The sequence below is a fragment of the Oreochromis niloticus genome, linkage group LG12 (assembly GCF_001858045.2).
Source record: "Oreochromis niloticus isolate F11D_XX linkage group LG12, O_niloticus_UMD_NMBU, whole genome shotgun sequence".
Lineage (NCBI taxonomy): Eukaryota > Metazoa > Chordata > Actinopteri > Cichliformes > Cichlidae > Oreochromis > Oreochromis niloticus.
Genome location: NC_031977.2, coordinates 30,892,341 through 30,912,553, shown reverse-complemented (window position 1 = coordinate 30,912,553; position 20,213 = coordinate 30,892,341). Strand labels below are relative to the sequence as shown.

The following is a 20,213-nucleotide window of genomic DNA, read 5'->3' as shown; positions in this document are numbered from 1 at the left end:
GAGAAAGATGAAAACAGGAATATAAGCATGACCCTGTCCACCTGGTGTGTGTGCGTCTTACCTACTTTCTTGCTTTTCTCTTTCTTTTTCTTTTGCTTCCGTCCTCCACTTTACTTTCTTTTTCACCCCCCCCTCCCCCTTCCCCCACAGCCACCCATGCCGTTTTATATCTCACACCCACCACTCGTGCTGACTCATCGACACACATACACACAGTTTGCTTTTTAACCAATGGCGGAAGAGGAAATGGAGTAGCAGGGGGGTGGACAGACAATAGGCTGAGAGAAGAGTGAGAGAGATGCTTGAAACTGACAGTTGTGATGTGGGTGTTAGTCCATTCAGCAGCATTAAAAGCAGAACTGAATAGTCTGCTGTTGTAGAAAATCACACCAGTTTGGCACAGTAAATGGCCAATTTCAGCCCAAGTCTCCACTCAGACTTTGACTTTTAGTTTGTTTAAAGTGCTTTTACTCTTTAACATCGACTGTGTAACTGATGGAAAAGGCTAACTTTTATTTTCGGAGGTTTCTTCGAGTTAACGAGGATGGTGAGGGTTCAGGTAATCATGAAACTTTGTTTCTTTGATGTTCTTGGGTAAAACATCCCAGACCAGTGAGCTGTTTACACACTTTACTGTCATTGTTCAATGACAGTAAAGTAAACAAAAACAAGTCATGAATCATCAACGTTCAGTAACTGTTAACATTTTCCATTAAAGTAAGATGCACTATTCTTCCCTGACACCATATATCTCAATCAATATGTCAGTTAAACCACAATAATCTTTTTTTTTTAATCACACTATGCTCCGTCAACAGGTAAACCAACCCTGTTATGGCCTGGTCCTTACAGTCATTATTTTTAGCACTGGGTCCAAGATTAGCTCATAAGATGGACTGGATATACATTGTTGTCTTTGTGGGTGAATTGTTTTGTTTTTCAGGAAAACATTCATATAGATGTCAGCTGCTAATGTCATCTTTTGCAGCAGTTACAACAGGTGGCTAAGAGGCACTTATATCACTCACAGCAGAAAGGTCATATCCCACAGTGCTCTGTAACTTTTTCACTTTAATGCAAATGTATCCACTCACAAGTCTAAAATATTAGAGATTTTTTTTAATCTTTATCTCATGAAACGATTTATGCTGTTTCAAATGCATTTAAAATTCTTTGCTTTTCAGAAACTTAAAGTACGATAGAAATTGTATGAAAAGGCAAACACCTTACTTACTGTAATTACAATGGTTATATATATATGCGCCAAATATGGATATTTCTGGGAAATATTTATCGATATCCTATAAATATCCATGCAGGCAGTTAAAACTACTTCCTGACTCTTTTTGTTGGTGCTTATCAAATAAAATTGATAAAGGGGATGGAAAAAGTATTTGCAGTGAAATATAAGGAACACACAGGACGGCAAATCCAAGAACTAATTTGTTAAGCTGGCATATTGAATCAGATAGTAACGATAACATACATACTCATGCTACAGTGAATTAAAAGTATACATAATTACTGCCTTTTTAGTGGTTTTCTTTACTCAGTTACACAGAATTTGTGATGAATATCTTGTCTCATCACAGAATCATTCTATGTCACGATGCCACTCTAACTGTAATAGTATCATCTTGTGAGATTTTCTGATTCCCACGCATACTATAATTTATGTAATGAGGGTGACAGCATATCCGAGACGTACAGAGAGAGATCTGCTATATATAAATCTGACTTTCATTCACTAAATCACCATTTTGATGGGGTCAGAGAAAAGAATGATGAAATACTAGATGTAGCTCTGTCGTGATGGTTGCTTCTAAATTAAACATGTGTGATTTTTTTTCAGTCTGGATTAAATGTTGTCCTTCTACTGGGCATTTTCTATCAGAGGCTACTGTCTCATTTATTGCATACTGGCATCTCACTGCGTGTGTGATCCTTTTAAACTAATAAAACAAAATGCACTTTATTTATTTTAGTGGCCAAGTAAAGGCAGCTGAACTATACTTCCATAACAGGATATAAAGAAATGTTCTTGTATATGTTTTTGAATTTGTAATCTGTTTTGACAGCAGCGATGCAGTGGTTTACTCTTTATGTGTAGGCCGCCAGGCACCTGCTCTATCCTACAGTACACATAAACCCTACAGCATTTGCCACCCACCTTGTAACCCTTGAAATCCTCATCCCTTGCTCATGCACACATACACACACACAGACTCACTTTCCTTTCCCCTCCCTTCTGAATGTCACTCATCCAGGCCAGTACCCCCCACCCCCCACCTACCACCCCCACCCCAGTCCTCCACCCTCGCTCCCTTGGAGACCAGCAAGAAGTGGGACTTTAATTAGCTACGATAATTAGTGTCACTCGCACACAGACCCCAAACTGTGCAGCATAACACCTTGTCGCCCCCCGTCAGAACCGAGTTTCTCTTAAGCAGCGTTTGATTGGATTGAGGCCATCGTGCTTTATTTGATTACAAATAAAGCTGCATTCAGGAATATTTAGGGAGCAGGAGCAGTGGCACACAAACGTTGTTGATTTATTAAGTTGTTTTGCCTTAAAGGTTAGCAAACCATTTCCCCCCACACACTTTCTGAAACGACTTAAAAATAAAAAATATATAAGGTGTGGGAGAATCTTCTGGCTGTGCTGAAGTAGATTTTAGGGGCTTAGTAAAAAATAACACAACTCTGCATGGAAATCAATATTAAAAAAGCTTAAAAGTAGTGCAGTGAAATTTAATTTTTTTCTTTTGAGCAGACAGATTATATGAGCTTTTTATACCAGCCAGCAATTTAGTGAAGCTGTCCGTGGAGTGAAATCTGATGCACATGCTCAGACTGTGCAGCCTGAGATTAAAAGAGATTCAGTTTAGTGTTTAATCTAGATTTGTTCTTGGCACAAGAAGGTAAGTTTAGTCCTGATTTGTAGATCAGCGTTGGACTACGCATCCTCACACCACCCCACAGCATTAGACATTAGATATATTGTGAACTTTGATTCTGTCTTGTGTGTTTAATATGCAAAACATTGCTCTGAGAATTTACTTTCTGCGTGGCTACAGTGATGCACTGCCATGAATGGTTTGCGCTTTAGTTTCCATGGTGAAGCATTTTGAAAGATTGTTTTGTTTGTTCTTACTTGTTTTTTTTTTTTTATCCTCATATTTATTTGGCTGCCATGTTTTTTGTGCTAATCTATTTTTTCTATGATCCTCTTTTAAAAAAAACTTTTTAACCATGCTCACAAGAAAAAGTTTGGTGTAGTATTGAAAGCATACACAGGCATATGAGAGGTACAGAAAGTGCCCCACGCTTGACGCGTTCACTGATGCTGTATTTGATTTTCCTCCGAGTGTCACTTCAGTTTCCTGCAGAGAACAGTGGGACGTTATAGCTGAAAGTGCTGAGCAAGTCACATTTTTTTAGCCAGTAAGATGAGCGTGGCACTTTTTTCCCCCTCTTTGCCCCGCCAGGAGTCCATAAACAATCACTCGGAATGACAAAATGGTTTTGGACAGTGAGATATTAGAGGCATGCACAAATGGATAAACAAAGGAGCAGCATGGAGACGCTCCCCTATTTCTAAATGCCATACTCAGTGGGTTTCTGTCAGGCCAAACCCTGTGTCCACGCATGCATGCAGTAAACTTTCAAATCACTGTCACTTTATATTAACTGACAGCCCAAACAGCAGCATCAGGAAGTGTGAAAAAGCAAATATAAAGCAGTTGTATTGAAGAGAAGAAGCCAGACAGTGTGGTGTTCTGTGCAGGTCTTCACCTCTTATCTGAGTAAGTCACAGGCATGTCCTTCCTGAAACAGTCAAACACAAATAGTTATCATAACCACTTAATGATAACTGTTAACTTTGTGACTCATAAAACAGCTTTATCTGTGCTGTACACCCACCTATGCTTTTCCGCGGTGCTGCTGTTAAGTCCTTACTCTAGGGTGGATTTACTACATGTAGCGGCCTTTCTTTTTCTTGTTTCAACAACCATTCAGCTATCATGTGTAGAAGCTGGAAAACCCTTAAAACATTTTTTTAACATTATATGGAAAACAATACATGTTTTTAATTGATTATAATTATAAAAATATAATACTTTAAAATCTTTTTTTAATTCCCTTTGATTGTCATTAAAATTACACTAACTGCTACTGCAAAGTAACTTTCCTTGATTGTTATGAATAAATATTATGTTTACTTTGTTTACTTTTACTGTCTGACTCTTTGTCAGATGGATTTTTCACAAGTTAATATAACCGATTATTATTCAACAGACTTTGGCTACATTATGCCCACTATATTGTATATTTTCAGCTTTATATGTCTGATCATCCCTCCAAACAAGACCAAAAACCACCTATTAGTGACCTGTCAACATCTTTTTGTCTTATCTAATTGGAGATTAAGTATCAGAATTTCAGGAGCGGGACCACACCTCCAACATGCTCGTTCCCTGACCTTTTCAGTTCTTTAACTTCTTCACTTCTATTTAGTACATGGGGATCGGCCAGGCCCGGGAGCTGCTGTCAGTCCCCTTCGAGGCCTTCCCCAAACCGCAGCTCAATTCATGTCCAATTACCATTACCTACTAAAATGCTGTCAAACCTAAAATGAGGACGTGGGCCCAGCTAGTGAAATGCCTACAAAATATTTTTATTTTACTGATTTTATTTTTAACCTCCTAGGACCTGGCGTCCACATATGTGAACATCACATTTTGGGTTATTAAGACCAAAATACTCAATTTTGCTCTACATGGGCCTGATATCCACTTACGAGGACATTATACTGCTACTGTTCTATCAAAATTTTAAACTAATATCCTCATATGTGGCTCTTATTTTTCTTAAAAACAAAAATAATGTAAAAAAAAAAAAAAATCTGGTAATTCTTTGTTTTTACATTCATCGGGCCCCAATATGCCCAAATGTCAAAGAGAAATTAAAAATGCATGTCGTGGAAGAGTTCGGGTCTTAGGAGGTTAAAGAAAATACATTTTAAGTAAATATTAATCTGTAAATCTGCAGGGTACCATCTGGCTTTTCTATATTTAATATATCATAACACTCAACTCTTGATGTTGGGTGGCTCCAGGTGCCACACGAATGGAGTTTGGAAACCACTGACCTCCCTTTTAGTATGCTGTGGGTTAGAAATGATTTCACACCAGTAAGCTAAGGTCAGGAACTTGTGACTAGGGTAAAATTTTAAACAGTGCTGCACCGATCTTTGATGCTGATGATGGTCAGTTGGTTCATTTTGAAGCTCACTGCAGCAACGGTGCAATGCTGAGCCTGCAGCTTTTTTTTAAGTTACTCTTTAAGATTCGAAAAAAAGCATTATATTACATCTTCTATATGCTGAGACCTTTACTTTACATACTCAGGTTTCTGTTCTGAAACACATTAAATTTAATGGTAGGATTACCATGTGGCTGCAGATTGCCTCCAGGATCAGGAAATTAGTGCAGTCAGAAGGATTTACTATAACAGAAATATGCCTTTTGGTGTTGACGAGTATCAAATCATAAGCTAGCCATGTTTTTTTTTTCTTTTCTTTTTTTCTGTATGTGTGTGTGTGTGTCTGAGCAAGCATTCACATACGTACCTTATATCTCTCTGATTCTCTCTCTCAGCCCTCCCACTCATTAGACACTGTGTGGGTGTGGATCCTGCAGGCTGCCTGTCTCCTTGCGCCTGCTATTAGTCACATATTCTGCACATTACACTCTCTCATTGCACTAAGCCTACATGCACACACATTAAAATACAAACACACACACATTATAGCGAGTTAGTTTCATGTGTCTCTCTGCAGTGCACACACATGGTGATGTGTTTTCCTTTTAGTGATGGAAAAATAGCCTGACAACAGCCCACCAGTCTTCTATGATTCAGTTTCATCCTATACATAAGTGTTCCATTTCTCTTATGTATTATTATCATTTTCTTTCTCCCCAGAAAGTTTTTATCTTCACTTTCAAAATCTGTCATCTTTTTTGGTCTCCTCTCCTCTCCTCTCCTCTCCTCTGTCAGTGTTTGATGTTTTTTTTTGTCTGCCAGGTTGTTCTACTGTGGCTGCCCCTGTCTCTCATCATGTTTAAAGAAGCAAAACGAAACGTTTTTGTCTCCTCCACCTGCATTCACTCACCCATCCCTCTCCTTCCACCTCTGTCTGCATCAATCTCTCTTGCCTTCTCCTTTCTCCCTCTCACCTGTTACATGACCTCTCTTCCTCCTCCTAACCTGCCCTGTTCTCATCTTTCATTTTGTCTTTTCTCTGTCACTCATTTGGCATCCCTCTTTCTTCTCCTCCACTCCTTCCCTATCATTTCTCCACCTTCACCCCTCTCTATACATTCCTACGGTCCATCCATCTCCATCCATCCTTTCACTCCCCTCTCCACTCCCACCGTCCCTCCTCTCTCTGTTTTGTCTTCACAGTCACTGTATCCATCAGATTCTAGAAAGTGTCCATCACATTCACCAACATGACATAGTGCACAGGGACCTGAAGGTTAGTAAATGTAGAGAAGCATCTGCATCCCTCACCCTCCTAACTTCCCCTTCCCCCCATCCTTTTGCTTGCTTCCTTCGTTTCTTTTCTCCTTCCTTCCTCCTCGATCTCGTCAGTTCGTGGTGTCGTTCCTGTCAGTTACTGGTCTAATGTCCGCCTGTCCGACTTGTCTCTTGGTATGCTGTTTATGTTTTGCTTTCTTATTGTGTTGTGTTTTAAATTTTAATTGGAGGACCCTGGCCTACCTCACTCACCCTCCCCGATCCATCTGCCCTCCCCTCTCTTTTCAACTTTTTTTTTTTTTCTTTTTACAGCACCCACATAACAAAAGCTCCTGTTGCACTGACTGTCAGCCAGATTTATTAATGAATGCACTTCAACAAATGTACACACAGTCACCTGCAGCGAGCACACAACTTTCTGCAGGTGCATTAAATATCCAGGCCATGCAACCATCAATTTCTCCCACCAGGCTAGTTAGAAAAAATCTACAGCTATATTTACTGTCTTCTTCATTGATTTTTTTTTTTCCTCTTTCCTCCTCCTCTATCTTCTCTTCCTTTAAAATACCTACTTTTCTTGTATTGATCCTTGAATTTTCAGGACAGCCTCATTTAACATCTTTATAGAGGTGTTAAGGGATCTTAGGCTCGAAGATGGACACAGCAAAATAGGAGCCGAGATTATAAAACAAAGAATATTTTCTTTAATATTTTTGATTTTCTTATTAAATATTCCATCTGTCTCTTCCTAACGTCACCATAGTCAGACTCAAAGTAGCTCTAATATAATAAAATGAAACCTTAGGACGGTATCACAGGATGATGCTATAATATTACTCATATGATAATATTAAAACATCAGAGATATCGCAAATTAAACCCACTTAAGCAAACTCATTTTAAACACAATTTCATTCTGATATGAAGTCTTAAAGGTTATTTCATAAACAAGTGTAGTGCCTTAAAAAAAAAAAAAAAAGAACTTTTATTCTAGACCTTGTTTTATGACAGCCGTACAGTACGATGCAGGAGTCATTATTATTAATATTACCGCTCATTCAATCTCAGGTAATAGATAACAGTGCAGTATACTGTGATATTTAGTCTAACGAGACATACATCGCTGTAGAATGACACACTGAATTCATTGTATTTTAAAATGAGGATTTTTGGTTATGCATCCGTGACCATCTGCATAATTCTCAGGCTATGCAAAGAGAAGGATTATAGGAATTCACCAGAGTAAAGGCTCTGGAGACAAACTTGTATGGTCCTTCAGTAAGCCAACAGTGTGCCAAAGGTGTGCAGTTCACTGCGTGGGTTGAATGGTGATTATTTGAAAATCTAAAGGAGGAATACTGAAGAGCTGACAAAGGCACGGTATGAACAAGATTAGTCCCATTACACTGCCTCTAAGTGGCTGTGAAAAATCTACAACTTGTAGATGTTGATCTGTGAATCTCTGCAGGAAAAGACCAACAATCAGTGCAACAGTGCAGTGAGATCTCCACACGGTTGAGTCTACCTGTGTATATAAAAACAAAAAGGAAGAAAAGATGTTGTTTTCTTTGCTCTTTCCCTTGGACACCTGTTAGAGTCGCTGTCAAACGTTGCCTTTTTGGGGGAGAGTTAGAGATTAGACTTTAAAAATTTAAACACTGCAATATTGAATATTGATGTTCCTCTAGCTGTTAACACATAGTGATAATATGTTAACAGCTATAGGAATATGTTATTAGTATTAGTAATGTTAAAGTAGTAGTGGCAATGGCAATGTGTATTGCTGCTTATAGACTGGTGCATTTAGGGCATCTGATTGCTGTTTTGAGCTCATGTTTCTCAGGTTGAGACAACAGAAGGCATTCTTCTGTATACCGCACCTTTAATTCAAGGCACAGAAACAAAAATAATTCTGACCAGCTAATAATTTATCAAACGCCTGCTTGAAAATGTACAATTTACAACACAACTGAAACACTGTTTTTGTTGTCACATACTGTCACAGTAATGTTTTCTATCTAGAACCACAACACAAAAAAACAAGCACAAATTATTCCTGTCCTGTGGTGCATCTGCTGCTGTGATCTGTCGACCTAATTATTCACTTCCTCTTTGAAGAATATTGTAAATTGGACTAACTTGTTAGTTTGTAGCAGAACTACAAGCAAATGTAGCTTGTTAGAGCAGATTGCATTGCTTATACACAAAGTGTACAGAAAGCCTTATGTGTTGTCTTACAGTTTAACAGAAAGTTTCGCTGTGTTTGTTTCTGAATCCAGGATAATACTATATGCAAAAACTCCAACTTATAGTGACGTTAAATACAAATGCTTACACATCTATTCTGTTTGAGGCACAAGGATGGCTTTTAATGGACATAAAGGATGAAGAAGACAGCCTGTTCTCAATTTCAAGTTGTAACATACTAACACTTGCTATGGACCTGTAGGTATCATATTATAGCATGCTGGTTACTCGTGTACGGTCATTTTACAAAGTGCAGGGCAGTGCTATTGAGCCAGTAGTCTGTAGTGCTCTGCTTCTGTTGTCACTGCGAGTAACATAAAAACAAAAGAAATGCAAATGGGAGAAGTTTGCTTTAAAACACGTACTTAACACTATGAAAGGGTGTATTTTTACCCAGTAAAATACCCAATAAACACTTGTGATTTGTACCATCTGGCACACCACCTACCTCTCAAAGTGAACTTTTGTAGTTTTCATTGTTGCTTCACTCGAAAAATGACGCTTAAGGGGTTTCCCTTGGAATAGGAGTCTGTATATGATGTTTCAATGACCTGAAATAAATGCTGCAGAATGGCTGCAAAACTTGGGCATGACTTGCATGACATGACCGCTCTTAACTGATACCCAATTCAGTGTTTGGGCTCATCTGGTTTTGCTTACTGGACGCACAAACACACATACAGACAAGTAAGAGAGCTCAACAGCTGACAAAAGTGTTGGAGAAAGCTTGAAAGGTGCATATGCACACAGTCTCTCATTTTGAATTGCTTACATACCAACATATTTATCCATGAACATGAATACAAAAGAGCACACGCACATTTCATGGAGAGAAGTTGTTTTAGCCTTGACCGCACGTTTACAGCCACATGCTGGTGTGACCTGCCTAGTATTTATTCATTGGGAGACCTTTAGAAACAAGACACAGGATTCTAATTTATAGCCCTGAACTTTACAGTCTTGCCAGTCCATCTCTCTCTCTCTCTTTCTCTCTCTGTTTCTGTCTCTCCCTATCTCTTATTTCTCTCATGTTATAATATTTCACAGACTGGCCCGACTCGTGCTTTATTGCACTCTATGGCTGTAATTCAGCCTTCGAGGTTTAGCATGACTGCAGTATCAAAACATCTCCCTCATTACAGCTCAGTTTCTGAAAGTTAAAATCTTCAGCTGCTGCTATACTGATTTTTTTTCTTTCATTGTTTATTTGCAAGAACTAACTGAAAATTTAATTTGCCTACCTGTGCAAGTACACTTTCACAATGTTGCACTGTTTACAGCATCTGGGATTGAATAAAACATCAGATAGCATTTTAAAAAATACTTGACTTGGTTCCGTCTTCACTTACACATATCCGGTTTCCAGGATTTTAAACCGTATAAATAATGTAGACTTAAAGGCCGCACGCAAGAAATAATCCATCCGGCTGTGGCTGCTAAAGGAGTTTGTGTAACGGAAAATCCCACAAACTCAATAATGATGATGCTTGTGGTCTTCAGTTCAGTTTTTTTTAATGCAACTAGCTTCAAAATAAATGCCATCTGTAAGCTATTTTTTAAATGTTTGGTACATCTCGCACCAGTCAAAATTAATTCTTGAGGATGACCCTGAGAGCAGTAGAGAGAAAAATCCAGGATGTGTGACAAATTATTTGTTGATTAACTGCCAAGCCATTAGAACATACTGTCCTAAAACTAACGAAATAAAAAATGTTTAGAAAGAAAAATGAGGCCGGCTAATTTCTGTCTGACTTTTCAACAAACATCATTTCTTAACCCTTAGCAAGTAAATTTCCATTGTGAAGCTTTGAGTTTCTCTGTGCTGAGAAATTAATAATTCATGCTTTTTCCGACTTTTGAATGCTTTGAAATATAGGAAAGGTATTTTCTTCTCATAATGTATTTATTACGCTGTATTATCCACAAGGATCAAGTGTTTTTTTTTTCCAATGAAGGGAGTTCATTTTCACCTTCTGACTGGTTGTGCAGTGGTAAAAAAGGTGCACCTTCTTCCCTTTGGCAAGGCACTTATAATTCTAGTTCAGTTAAGATTGTTTGCAATAACAAATTTTATGTCCACTGAATATTTTATAGATAAAATAACTTGGTGGAATTTGAGTTTTTGCATTTTCATAGTCGCTTTAACTATGCCATAGAAAATATGCTTCAGTTTCATTTCCCAGGTATTAGTGGTGAGAACAAGTGAGCGTAACTTTTCAATATTTCCACTGCCTTCAGACTGAAAACAAGCCTGATTTCAAATGTAAGCAGCTGCTTAGTAGGACGTGACACAGGTGAGGTGGTGAAATATAACTCAGGATTAAAATGAATCAATGATGTTGAAATGCCATACTGCTTTGGAAAGATATCTCGGTCTTACTTGTTTTTCTTTTGTCTCATATTGCAAGAACTGTCAGACAATAGAACTGAAACTTTCTTATTAGAAAATAATCCCCCCGCTAGTTTTATTGCTTTTCAATAATGACTCAATTTTTTCATTTTGAATAAGAAATCAGGGTTGTTAGTAGAGACAAAAGCCCTTTCCCTTTACCCCCTAAAATATTGGTAACTGAATCTAGTAGATGTTGCATTACATTTCTAATAATACCATTTTTTTGGGGGGGGGGGAGTAAACCAGGGATTTTTTTTTTCTCTCCTCAAAAGAATTTTTGTTAAAAATAAATAAATAAATAAATAAATAAAAGGTGGAAAAAAGTTGTCAGTGCACAGGAAGCATATATGCACAGTCACAGCAAAACATTTCCAACAGTACATTTGTGAGTGTGTATTACTGCGGCTCTGCATTAATTCACACCTCACCCTGCTCAGGTATATCATCTAATTTTTGCATACACTCACACCTCGATCGCCCCTCAGCGTCCCTTGTACAGTTTTTGGCTTTATTTTTAGTGTCTGGAGGCTTGCTGACATCAGAATGACTACTCTTGTCAGCATAGGCCAGCTAGACTGGCAGTAGACATGGCATTGATCCCAGACACATCTTGTTATTAATTGCACAATGACTCACTCCTTCCCTTACCTCCTTCATCAACGCTTTCTGTAGCCCCCCTTGGCCAGCCATTTCCTCACACCCCTCTTTCATCACTCAAAGCCTGCTGGCTAGTTCATGGAGGGAGGTGGGGTATCGAGAATCCGCCCTTAGCCAACAGTAAATGTGTTTCTTAGATTGGGTTGTCATCTACCAAGAATAGACCACCTAAGACAAAGATCATCGGCTGTATCCATTGGTTATTTGCAGATTAAATTGACTCAAAGGAGTCTTCTGTTGCATACCTCTGACCTTGCAGTCCACAGAGTCAAACTCATGGCTACAGCCAGCCCCCAAAAACTTCACTAATGAAGGTCAATGATGACGTCTGATATGCTGGAAGGTGTTTGTTTCACAGCCACAGTCGCCACCTAAAACTTGGGTCACCTTTTAAGTGAGAAGCTCACCACAGATGAGCAAGCCTGAGCAATCCATTTTTTAGTCATGCAGTCTAAGAAATTAATGTTATAGTAGGTCTTATGCCGGGTTCAGCCTATATGATATCAGCCTAGTTATGGCCACAGCCCAGGGGCGTCAGTTTGGGTAAAGCATGAAAAGGGTTCTTGTGCCTGATAGTCAGTCATTTTATCTTGTGTAGTGTGTCGTAATGGACAAAAAACATTCTTGCATCTGGACACTAGGTTGGTATGTGTGTTATGATTGGACATGATGTGATCATGTGAGCAGCAACATGTAATTTAAGATGCCGTTATTGTCTGATGAAGAGCAGGAGTGGTTGAAATGTTATAGATATCATCAGACATTAAAAAAGACTAAATTGGAGTCTTGCAGCATGCATGCTGTTGATGTTTTATGGACACTTCATGATGTCCACTTTTAACTTCTGTGATGTTGACCAAAGTAGCACAGAGAGGTCCACCAGCCATTGAACCATTTATTTATTTTTCCCAGCTGTGTGTGCACCTGTAAACATCACAAAATGAAAGAGGAAGTAGAATAATGCCAGCTGGCTAGTATCACACACGCTGTGGCAGTGGTTGCCACTGTCAGTTTACATTCTTTACTTGGAAATAGCCAGCTCCTCCTTCCTGATGACATCATGCACAGTATGTATGAGACCAAGCATGATTGATAGTGGAGCAGTCTACGGTGTCTCTCGGTCAAACAGATGCAAGACTTTATGACTCTATAATCACCTTGAACAATCACAAATATTGTGTAGTCTGAGCTCGGCATTACATTTGGATCCAATGGAAATTTATAGAACTGAACCCTGATTGGCTAGTAAAAGGTCAAAGCAACAGAAGAGCCCTTTCTACCCCTTTTCTAACCCTCTTACCTTCCATAACACCCCCACTCCTCACCTCACACCCTATTCCCTTGGCCTGTGCACGCGAGTGAAACGCTGCTGAGACTAACATGAGCCCCCTCCTTGGTGTTTGCATGCAGTCATTGCATCCAGCAGATCCTGGAGGCGGTGCTTCACTGCCATCAAATGGGCGTGGTGCACCGGGACCTGAAGGTGAGTAATTAGGATCACCTTGCTGTCCCTTGAGAGTTATATATTTGTGTTCAGGGGGGTTGTGGGTGTGTTATTTGTCTGGTCTGGTTTGTCTGATTTATTAATGACAGACTGTCTGTATTATTTGTTGATGTAATGTCGCTCGCAAAGCCTCCTGCCTTCTGATTAGATTCAGGTAAAAGCTTTTGCCCCCAGTCAGCACTCTAACAGCCCCTTTAGGCTTTGTGGTGATGACTGAGGGACTGTTAAATGCTTTTTCCAGCTTTTGTCTGGCTCTCTTCTGTCATACGCAGCCTCCAGCTCTCTGCAGTCACCTTCTTGTTGTATAAACATGACTTTCCCTGGAGTAAGAGGATTTTAGACATGCACGCAGGTCACTCCAGCTGACCTGCGCCTTCTCTCTGTAACCTTTTTGGAGCAGGAATTTGTCATTTACACAGCTGTCCCATTTTTATCGATAGATCCATCTAAGTTCTACCAAGAGGATACTTAATCTGATCTCTGGTTCATTTACCAGATAGAGATGGATGTGAACTATTGATTATCAGGCACCCTGTGAGGTTTAGATTGCCTCTGTAGATCAGTTAATGACTTAAACCTGACAGCTCGTTTTTTGTAAAGGCCCGTTAATTAACTTGTAGTGTTCTGAAGTTTGCCTGTGTTGGCTGACTGTCAGCTAGTTCAGTCCATTTTAGAGCTGGAAACAGTTAATGCATTTTCACATTGTTCTCACTGCTCTCAGGGATTTTTTTTCTTTTCTCAAGATGCCTTTTAGTTTTCCAAAGCAACACCTTAAATATAAACCATGTGTGAATAAGCATCAGAATAGAAACAAGTCGTTTACCTGTTTGTGTTTTGCATTTGCATGCCTTTATGTTGCATCTTGTTTTACGTGATGCACCTCTACTGTCCAGTAGACCTGTATGCAAATGTCAGTCCCGGCATTCCAGTAAAGGCGTGTTGTGTTTATCAGAACTGTTGTGGCTTATGTCTTTATTTAGCTGACACACCTATCTGGTTTCACACCCAAGCATTGGAGAGTGTTTCATGCAGTAGGTCATAGTGTGATGGCTGAGGACAATCTGAGTGACAAGAACCCTCAAATTGGAGAAATGGGATACAGAAAATGAGATGACAACACACTGTGCACTTTCACGTGTGTACCCAAAAACCTAAATCTATATACAGGCTGTAAAGCAGATGCTATATAGTGGTTTTGACATCTCAGAAATTAAATGTGTACTGATCCCAAGGCTATATGTTTATGTTGCTGGAAACCTCAGCAACAAAAGTAATAAAGGTAGCAGGTCTTATAAGATGCATTAATTAAACTGCAGCCTCAAACTTCATTACTTGGGTATATAAGACATAACCTTGTTATTTTACTCTTGGATGACTGTTTTTTATGCTGCTAGTTTTTAAACCATCTATAAGATAAGGATTTGCGTGTCTAGTGCAAAAAAATCTGTACATATTAATCTCTTTAAGTAGCATTTATGTCACTGTAAAATGAAATAGGAGCAATTTTCCTTCCACACCAGGGCAACATACTTGAAATGGTGAGCCTTCCTATTAGAGGTCTACATCCGTGCTGCTTTATCTAATGGCAGGAATGCCAAAGCATCTCCAGATCCTCTACAGGCAAAGAAATAAAAGGGATGAGAGAAAGCTGGGAATCATTCCATTTAAAACACCCACTCATGACCTGCTCTTCAATACAGATTTTTCTGTCAGCTGTATTCTGTCCTTTTCTGCCCTCCTCAACTACACCAGTTGCTAGTCATCTGTGTGCTGAGCTGTGTGTAGATGTCCAAGTGTATGTGTGTGCTAAAGAGATGGAAAAGGAAGCTGTGCTACTGCCAAATGCTGATGGTGATTGCTGCTGTTATGTCTGAACGTTTGGCCTGCTTGTTTTGCATCACATTTATGCACCTTTTTGATGGAAGCGGATGCTTCATCGTGAATTCCGCCCACATCCGTTTTCATGGATTATCTTAGTGCTGCAGTGTTGGCAAGTTCTAACTCCCCATTTACAAAAGAGTAAAGCCTAACGAAGTGGTAGAGCCGGGAGAATGTGATGACACGAGGTAGGCTCAGAGCCTTCGGATTACTGCTTCACTCACTCAGTCGCTCTCTTTTACTTATGGCCTCAAAGGCTGTGAAAGAACACTTTCAACTATCTGTGCTTTAAATACACAGTATGCCTCTAAACATATTAGCAGAGGGAACAGATAGAGGAAGGCAGAGGATGCAAAAACACATGCTGCTGCATTGCAGGGGAGGCAGTGACAGAAATGCAGTCTAAATATATTGTCCTCATTCTCACAAAGTTTAGATTAGTGTTGTTGTCTACTATTTAAGGAAACAACTACAGCGGCTAATTGGACGAGCAGAGTGACTTAACAGGTGGAGTTAAACGTACAGAGGGAAGGACTTAACTGTTTCTGTCTCAGATTCAGTGTACAGGTTGGTGCGTAAAGCCTAGTATTATCAAGCCTCTGGTTATCGGCTGAAATAACACAGTATTGCTATGGACGTCAATGGAAAAGTTACTGTATTTCCCACCAGAGTGCTTTATTTGACATTCAAGATTGTCAGTTGCTTTTACGTAGGCACTGATTAAGTGAGATTGAGAGAGTTGTAGTGAGTGAAAGTGAAAAAGAGCAGGGACCAGTGGGGATTGCAGCCCATTATTAGAGCCCTCCTCTGACAGAGAATAATGAGGCTGACTGTATTATCTGGGCCACAGAGATGGAGACTACAGGGCCACAGCTCATCACATGAGCCTGGGACTAAAAAACACTGCAAACTAACAGAGTTTAACTCTGCAGAAATGCGGACTAACCTTTATTGTATAATTTCCATGCATGTTGTTGAAATAACATCTGTTTCTATCTGTGTGTGCGTGTGTGTGTGTGTGGGCGTGCACGCGCTGAAAAAAAGTGAGAATTTGTACAAACTTTTGCAAGCATGCAAAGCTATTTGCCTGCAACTCTTTCTCCCTACTAGGACAATGTATGTGTTTTGTACCCAATCCTCCATTTCGAAATCTTAATGGCAGTTTTTTTCTGTCCTCTTTCCCTCTTCAGCCAGAGAACCTGCTCCTGGCAAGCAAGTGTAAGAATGCTGCAGTGAAGCTGGCCGATTTTGGCCTCGCCATTGAGGTGCAGGGGGATCAGCAGGCCTGGTTTGGTGGGTACAGTCACACCTGCATTTTAACCCATAAGCTATCGATGGGCTCGCAATGACCGCAGTGATAGAAACGTAGACTGGTAATGAAAGATAAATGTAGCTTCCAGGTCTGAAAAATCCACTGAACAGGGGCATTTGCACAAGTGGGTCTGGCAATCTCAAGATTAGTAGTGCTGATACACCCGTACTGATCAGTGAGTGTCTGTGGCATTTCTCAGGCAAGAGATTAGCCAGTGCTTAACAATCAACTCATCTTAAATCCTCAAGATCTCAGTCCTGTTTGGACCAATAGGTCATATCTTACTGAAGATTATGTTGCTTCCTATATAAGCTGATCCACAGATAGCACCAACACAGTCTATTGCCTTGAGCATGTCAATCAATTGTTTGGGTTTTTTTCTGCAGGATTTGCTGGCACACCGGGGTATCTGTCCCCTGAGGTTTTGAGGAAGGAGGCATATGGCAAACCTGTGGACATCTGGGCCTGTGGTGAGTTGTTCAGAGAAATGTACACAAGACACATATGGTATTCCCTAGATTATAAAAACTGAGAAACACAAACTGTCTGAAATCCAGTTTCTAACAATTTGTGTATTTTGTGTGTTTGTGTGTGTGTCTATGTACTTGTTTGTCCATGTGTTTTTGTGTGTGTCTCAGGGGTGATCCTCTACATCCTGCTGGTGGGCTACCCTCCTTTCTGGGACGAGGACCAGCACAAGCTGTACCAGCAGATCAAGGCTGGGGCTTATGATGTGAGTCTCCTCTCCCGCTCTCTCATTTCTCCCTTCCTGCTGTAATGCCCTCCCCTCCCCTCCCACTGCCCTCTTTCCTTTTTGGCTGCTATTACATAACTCAGTCACCTCATTCATATTTCAGGGGGTGCAAGGGAATGAGCCTCACCTTAGAACACATGGCATGGAGATCAGATTGAGCTCCATGTCAGACAGGCAGTGTGAGAGAGAGAGAGAGAGAGAGAGAGAGAGTCTTCCTGAGTCTGGCAGTGATTCTGGGCTCATAGGACACAGTGTTTATGCCTAAACACAACGGGACCTGATGGGTCGAGAATTTCTTAACAAATTGCTTGGGGCTGTGTTGGACTGGCCTTTTGGTTTCATTAAACAACACATCCGCAGGGAGCCACAGTGGCTGTAATGTTGGATGGACATCTACTGGCAACATCCTGAGGTCATGTGTGGTCAGGGAGCTGGGTTGTTTGTTAGTCCCTCTGTGTTTTTCTGCTCTGCAGATTTCCAACAAAGACATATAAGCTATAAGTAAAGCTGCTATTTTAACACATCGGGGTGTGTTACAGACAAAGTTGCATTTCAAAATTGTAATATATTCTAGATGCACTGCAAGGAGGGTAAGTCACAGAAGTTTCATTGCTGAACAGTCTGGATGTTCATAGTGCTGTGTTGAAGCACTTTAATGGAAGGTTGACTGGAACAGAAAAGTGTGGTAGGAAAAGGTGCACAATGAGCAGGGATGACCGTAGCCTTGAGGATTTTCAAGTAAAGTCAATTCAACAACTTCACAAAGAGGCTGATGATAGTGCATCAAGAGCCACCACACACACGTCTTCAAAAAAAGAGCTATAGCGGTCACATTTCTTATATCAAGTCACTTCTGAACCAGAAGCATCTTACCTGGGTTAAGGAGAAGAAGAACCGGGCTGTTGCTCGGTCTTCTAAAGTCCTCATTTCAGATAAAAGTAAATTTAGCATTTCGTTTGAAAATCTTCCATCTGCTGACAAGCTTTATGGAGATGCTGGTTTTCTTATTCAGCAGGACCTGGCATCTCCGCACAGTCCCAAAAGTATTACCAAAAATGGTTTCCTGACCATGTTGTTATTGTGCTCGACTGGCCTGCCAACTGGTCTGACCTGAACCCCACAGAGACTCTCTGAAGATGAGGAGAAACACCTGAGGTGAAGGCTGTGATCAAAGCAGCCTTAGTAGTGCCACAGCCTGATTGCTTACATGCCTCGCTGCATTTATTTATGGTAAAGGAGGTTGAACAAAGTTTTGAGTATATCAGTTAACTAATTAAAATGGAGAGTTTGGATTTTTTTCTTTTAATCTTATAAAATATTTACTATTTATATTCTTATTTATTTTACTGGTTTTCTGTTATTCATGATCTATAAACTGTAACCATCAGAATGTAAAGTAGTTCGTTGTATAGTACAACAAACACATTCACTCTGTTAAACAAGAGAACAAATGTTGGTTCATCTACACGGATTAAATTTTGTAGTCACACTGTAAAAAAGACAAAAAGTTGCAAAACATGCCTGAAAATTAGAACATTTGTAACTGGTACAGGTGAAATACTTACAGAGATGTAATATCAAAGAAAATAACTACATAAAGTCATGATAACAGGCCAAGGCATAGTTAGATTTGCTATTTAAAATCTACTGACTGCAGCATACATTTAGGAAAGATGTAAGATTGCCATAAACAGCTGGAAATGAGAAGGTAGTCAGAACCACTAATGTTTAAAGAAGATGAGCCTGAGCTGAGGAGAGCAGCAGAGAGACAGTGTAGAAGAGAGCATGCATCAGCAATGGCATTTATTGAGACAGAAACGGGAAGAAAAGAAGGAGCTGGGGTAGAGGTGGGTTGCAAAGCAGCCTACAGTGCAAAGGATATGATAACTTAGAGAGCCAATTGGACAAAAAGAAGGGTATCAGCTAAGTGTGGCTTTGTGTCAGATACGTGTTAATTTTCAGATGGTGATTATGAAGGACAATTTTGAACATATTTTTTATAATCTTAGAAATGACCATGAAAATTGTTGAAATTGCTCCCCTTATGTGAAGTGTTTAGATGAAGATAGGCAGCAGGTGTAATATCAAAATATGTTTTATTGCATTTAAAGTGACTATCTAAATACATTCTATATCCTCTCTGTAAATGTGATGAGATTTATTTTTTCCTTTGCCTCTAGTTCCCATCCCCAGAGTGGGACACAGTCACCCCAGAGGCCAAAAACCTGATCAACCAGATGCTGACGATCAACCCAGCCAAGAGGATCACTGCTCAAGAGGCCCTCAAGCACCCATGGGTCTGCGTAAGTGTCCTCTGCTTGATAGACAAGCAGACAAAAGTTATTTGTACACATCTGGATACACTACTGGGTGCCTTAAATGCAAGTCTAAATAAGGCAGACAAGGTTCTTTTTATCTTCTCCCTAAATATAATTCTGTATTTGTCACCCTCTTCCTCTACCCACCCCACTCCTCTTCTTCCGTCTCTTCTTCCTTTTCTCAGCAACGATCCACAGTGGCATCTATGATGCACAGACAGGAGACCGTGGAGTGCCTGAAGAAATTCAATGCCAGGAGGAAACTCAAGGTCTGTTTGCTCACCCTATTACACTTCTTCCCCTTCTGCTCTAATAAGCTCTCAGTCCTTCTGCTGCTGTCCTCACTCACTTTTATTACCTCATTACTTTAGGGTTTACCAAAGTGATTCAAGATTAAACTAGCACTGCTGTGGGTAAACATAAGTGGGTGTAATTGGCCTGAAGTATAAAATATAGCATTTGCTGCATTTATATGATATTTACATATGCAAAGTCATTTCAAAATTTGATTCAGTGTTATGCATGGTTTCCCTTTTACACTGATTTATTGCTCAGATTTTGTGTGGATGTAACAGCTTAGCCATTGGAGCATGACACTGTTACCCTGC

At 39.9% G+C, this 20,213-nt stretch overlaps 1 protein-coding gene across 39 annotated transcripts in view; it reads left to right on the top strand.

Moving 5' to 3' along the window:
* The window catches only part of camk2b1 (calcium/calmodulin-dependent protein kinase (CaM kinase) II beta 1), an 80,150-nt gene that overhangs the window by 22,182 nt on the left and 37,755 nt on the right, over window positions 1-20,213 (top strand). For 33 of the 39 annotated variants that reach the window (XM_025912032.1, XM_025912030.1, XM_025912029.1 and 30 more), the window contains exons 6-11: window positions 13,250-13,322; window positions 16,412-16,514; window positions 16,920-17,003; window positions 17,172-17,266; window positions 19,468-19,590; window positions 19,791-19,874. In XM_025912032.1, the coding sequence (XP_025767817.1) occupies window positions 13,250-13,322; window positions 16,412-16,514; window positions 16,920-17,003; window positions 17,172-17,266; window positions 19,468-19,590; window positions 19,791-19,874 (562 nt within the window). Of the gene's footprint in view, window positions 1-6,468; window positions 6,542-13,249; window positions 13,323-16,411; window positions 16,515-16,919; window positions 17,004-17,171; window positions 17,267-19,467; window positions 19,591-19,790; window positions 19,875-20,213 lie in introns of all 39 variants that reach the window. The other 6 variants (XM_019365745.2, XM_019365742.2, XM_019365734.2 and 3 more) reach the window with 1 other exon arrangement.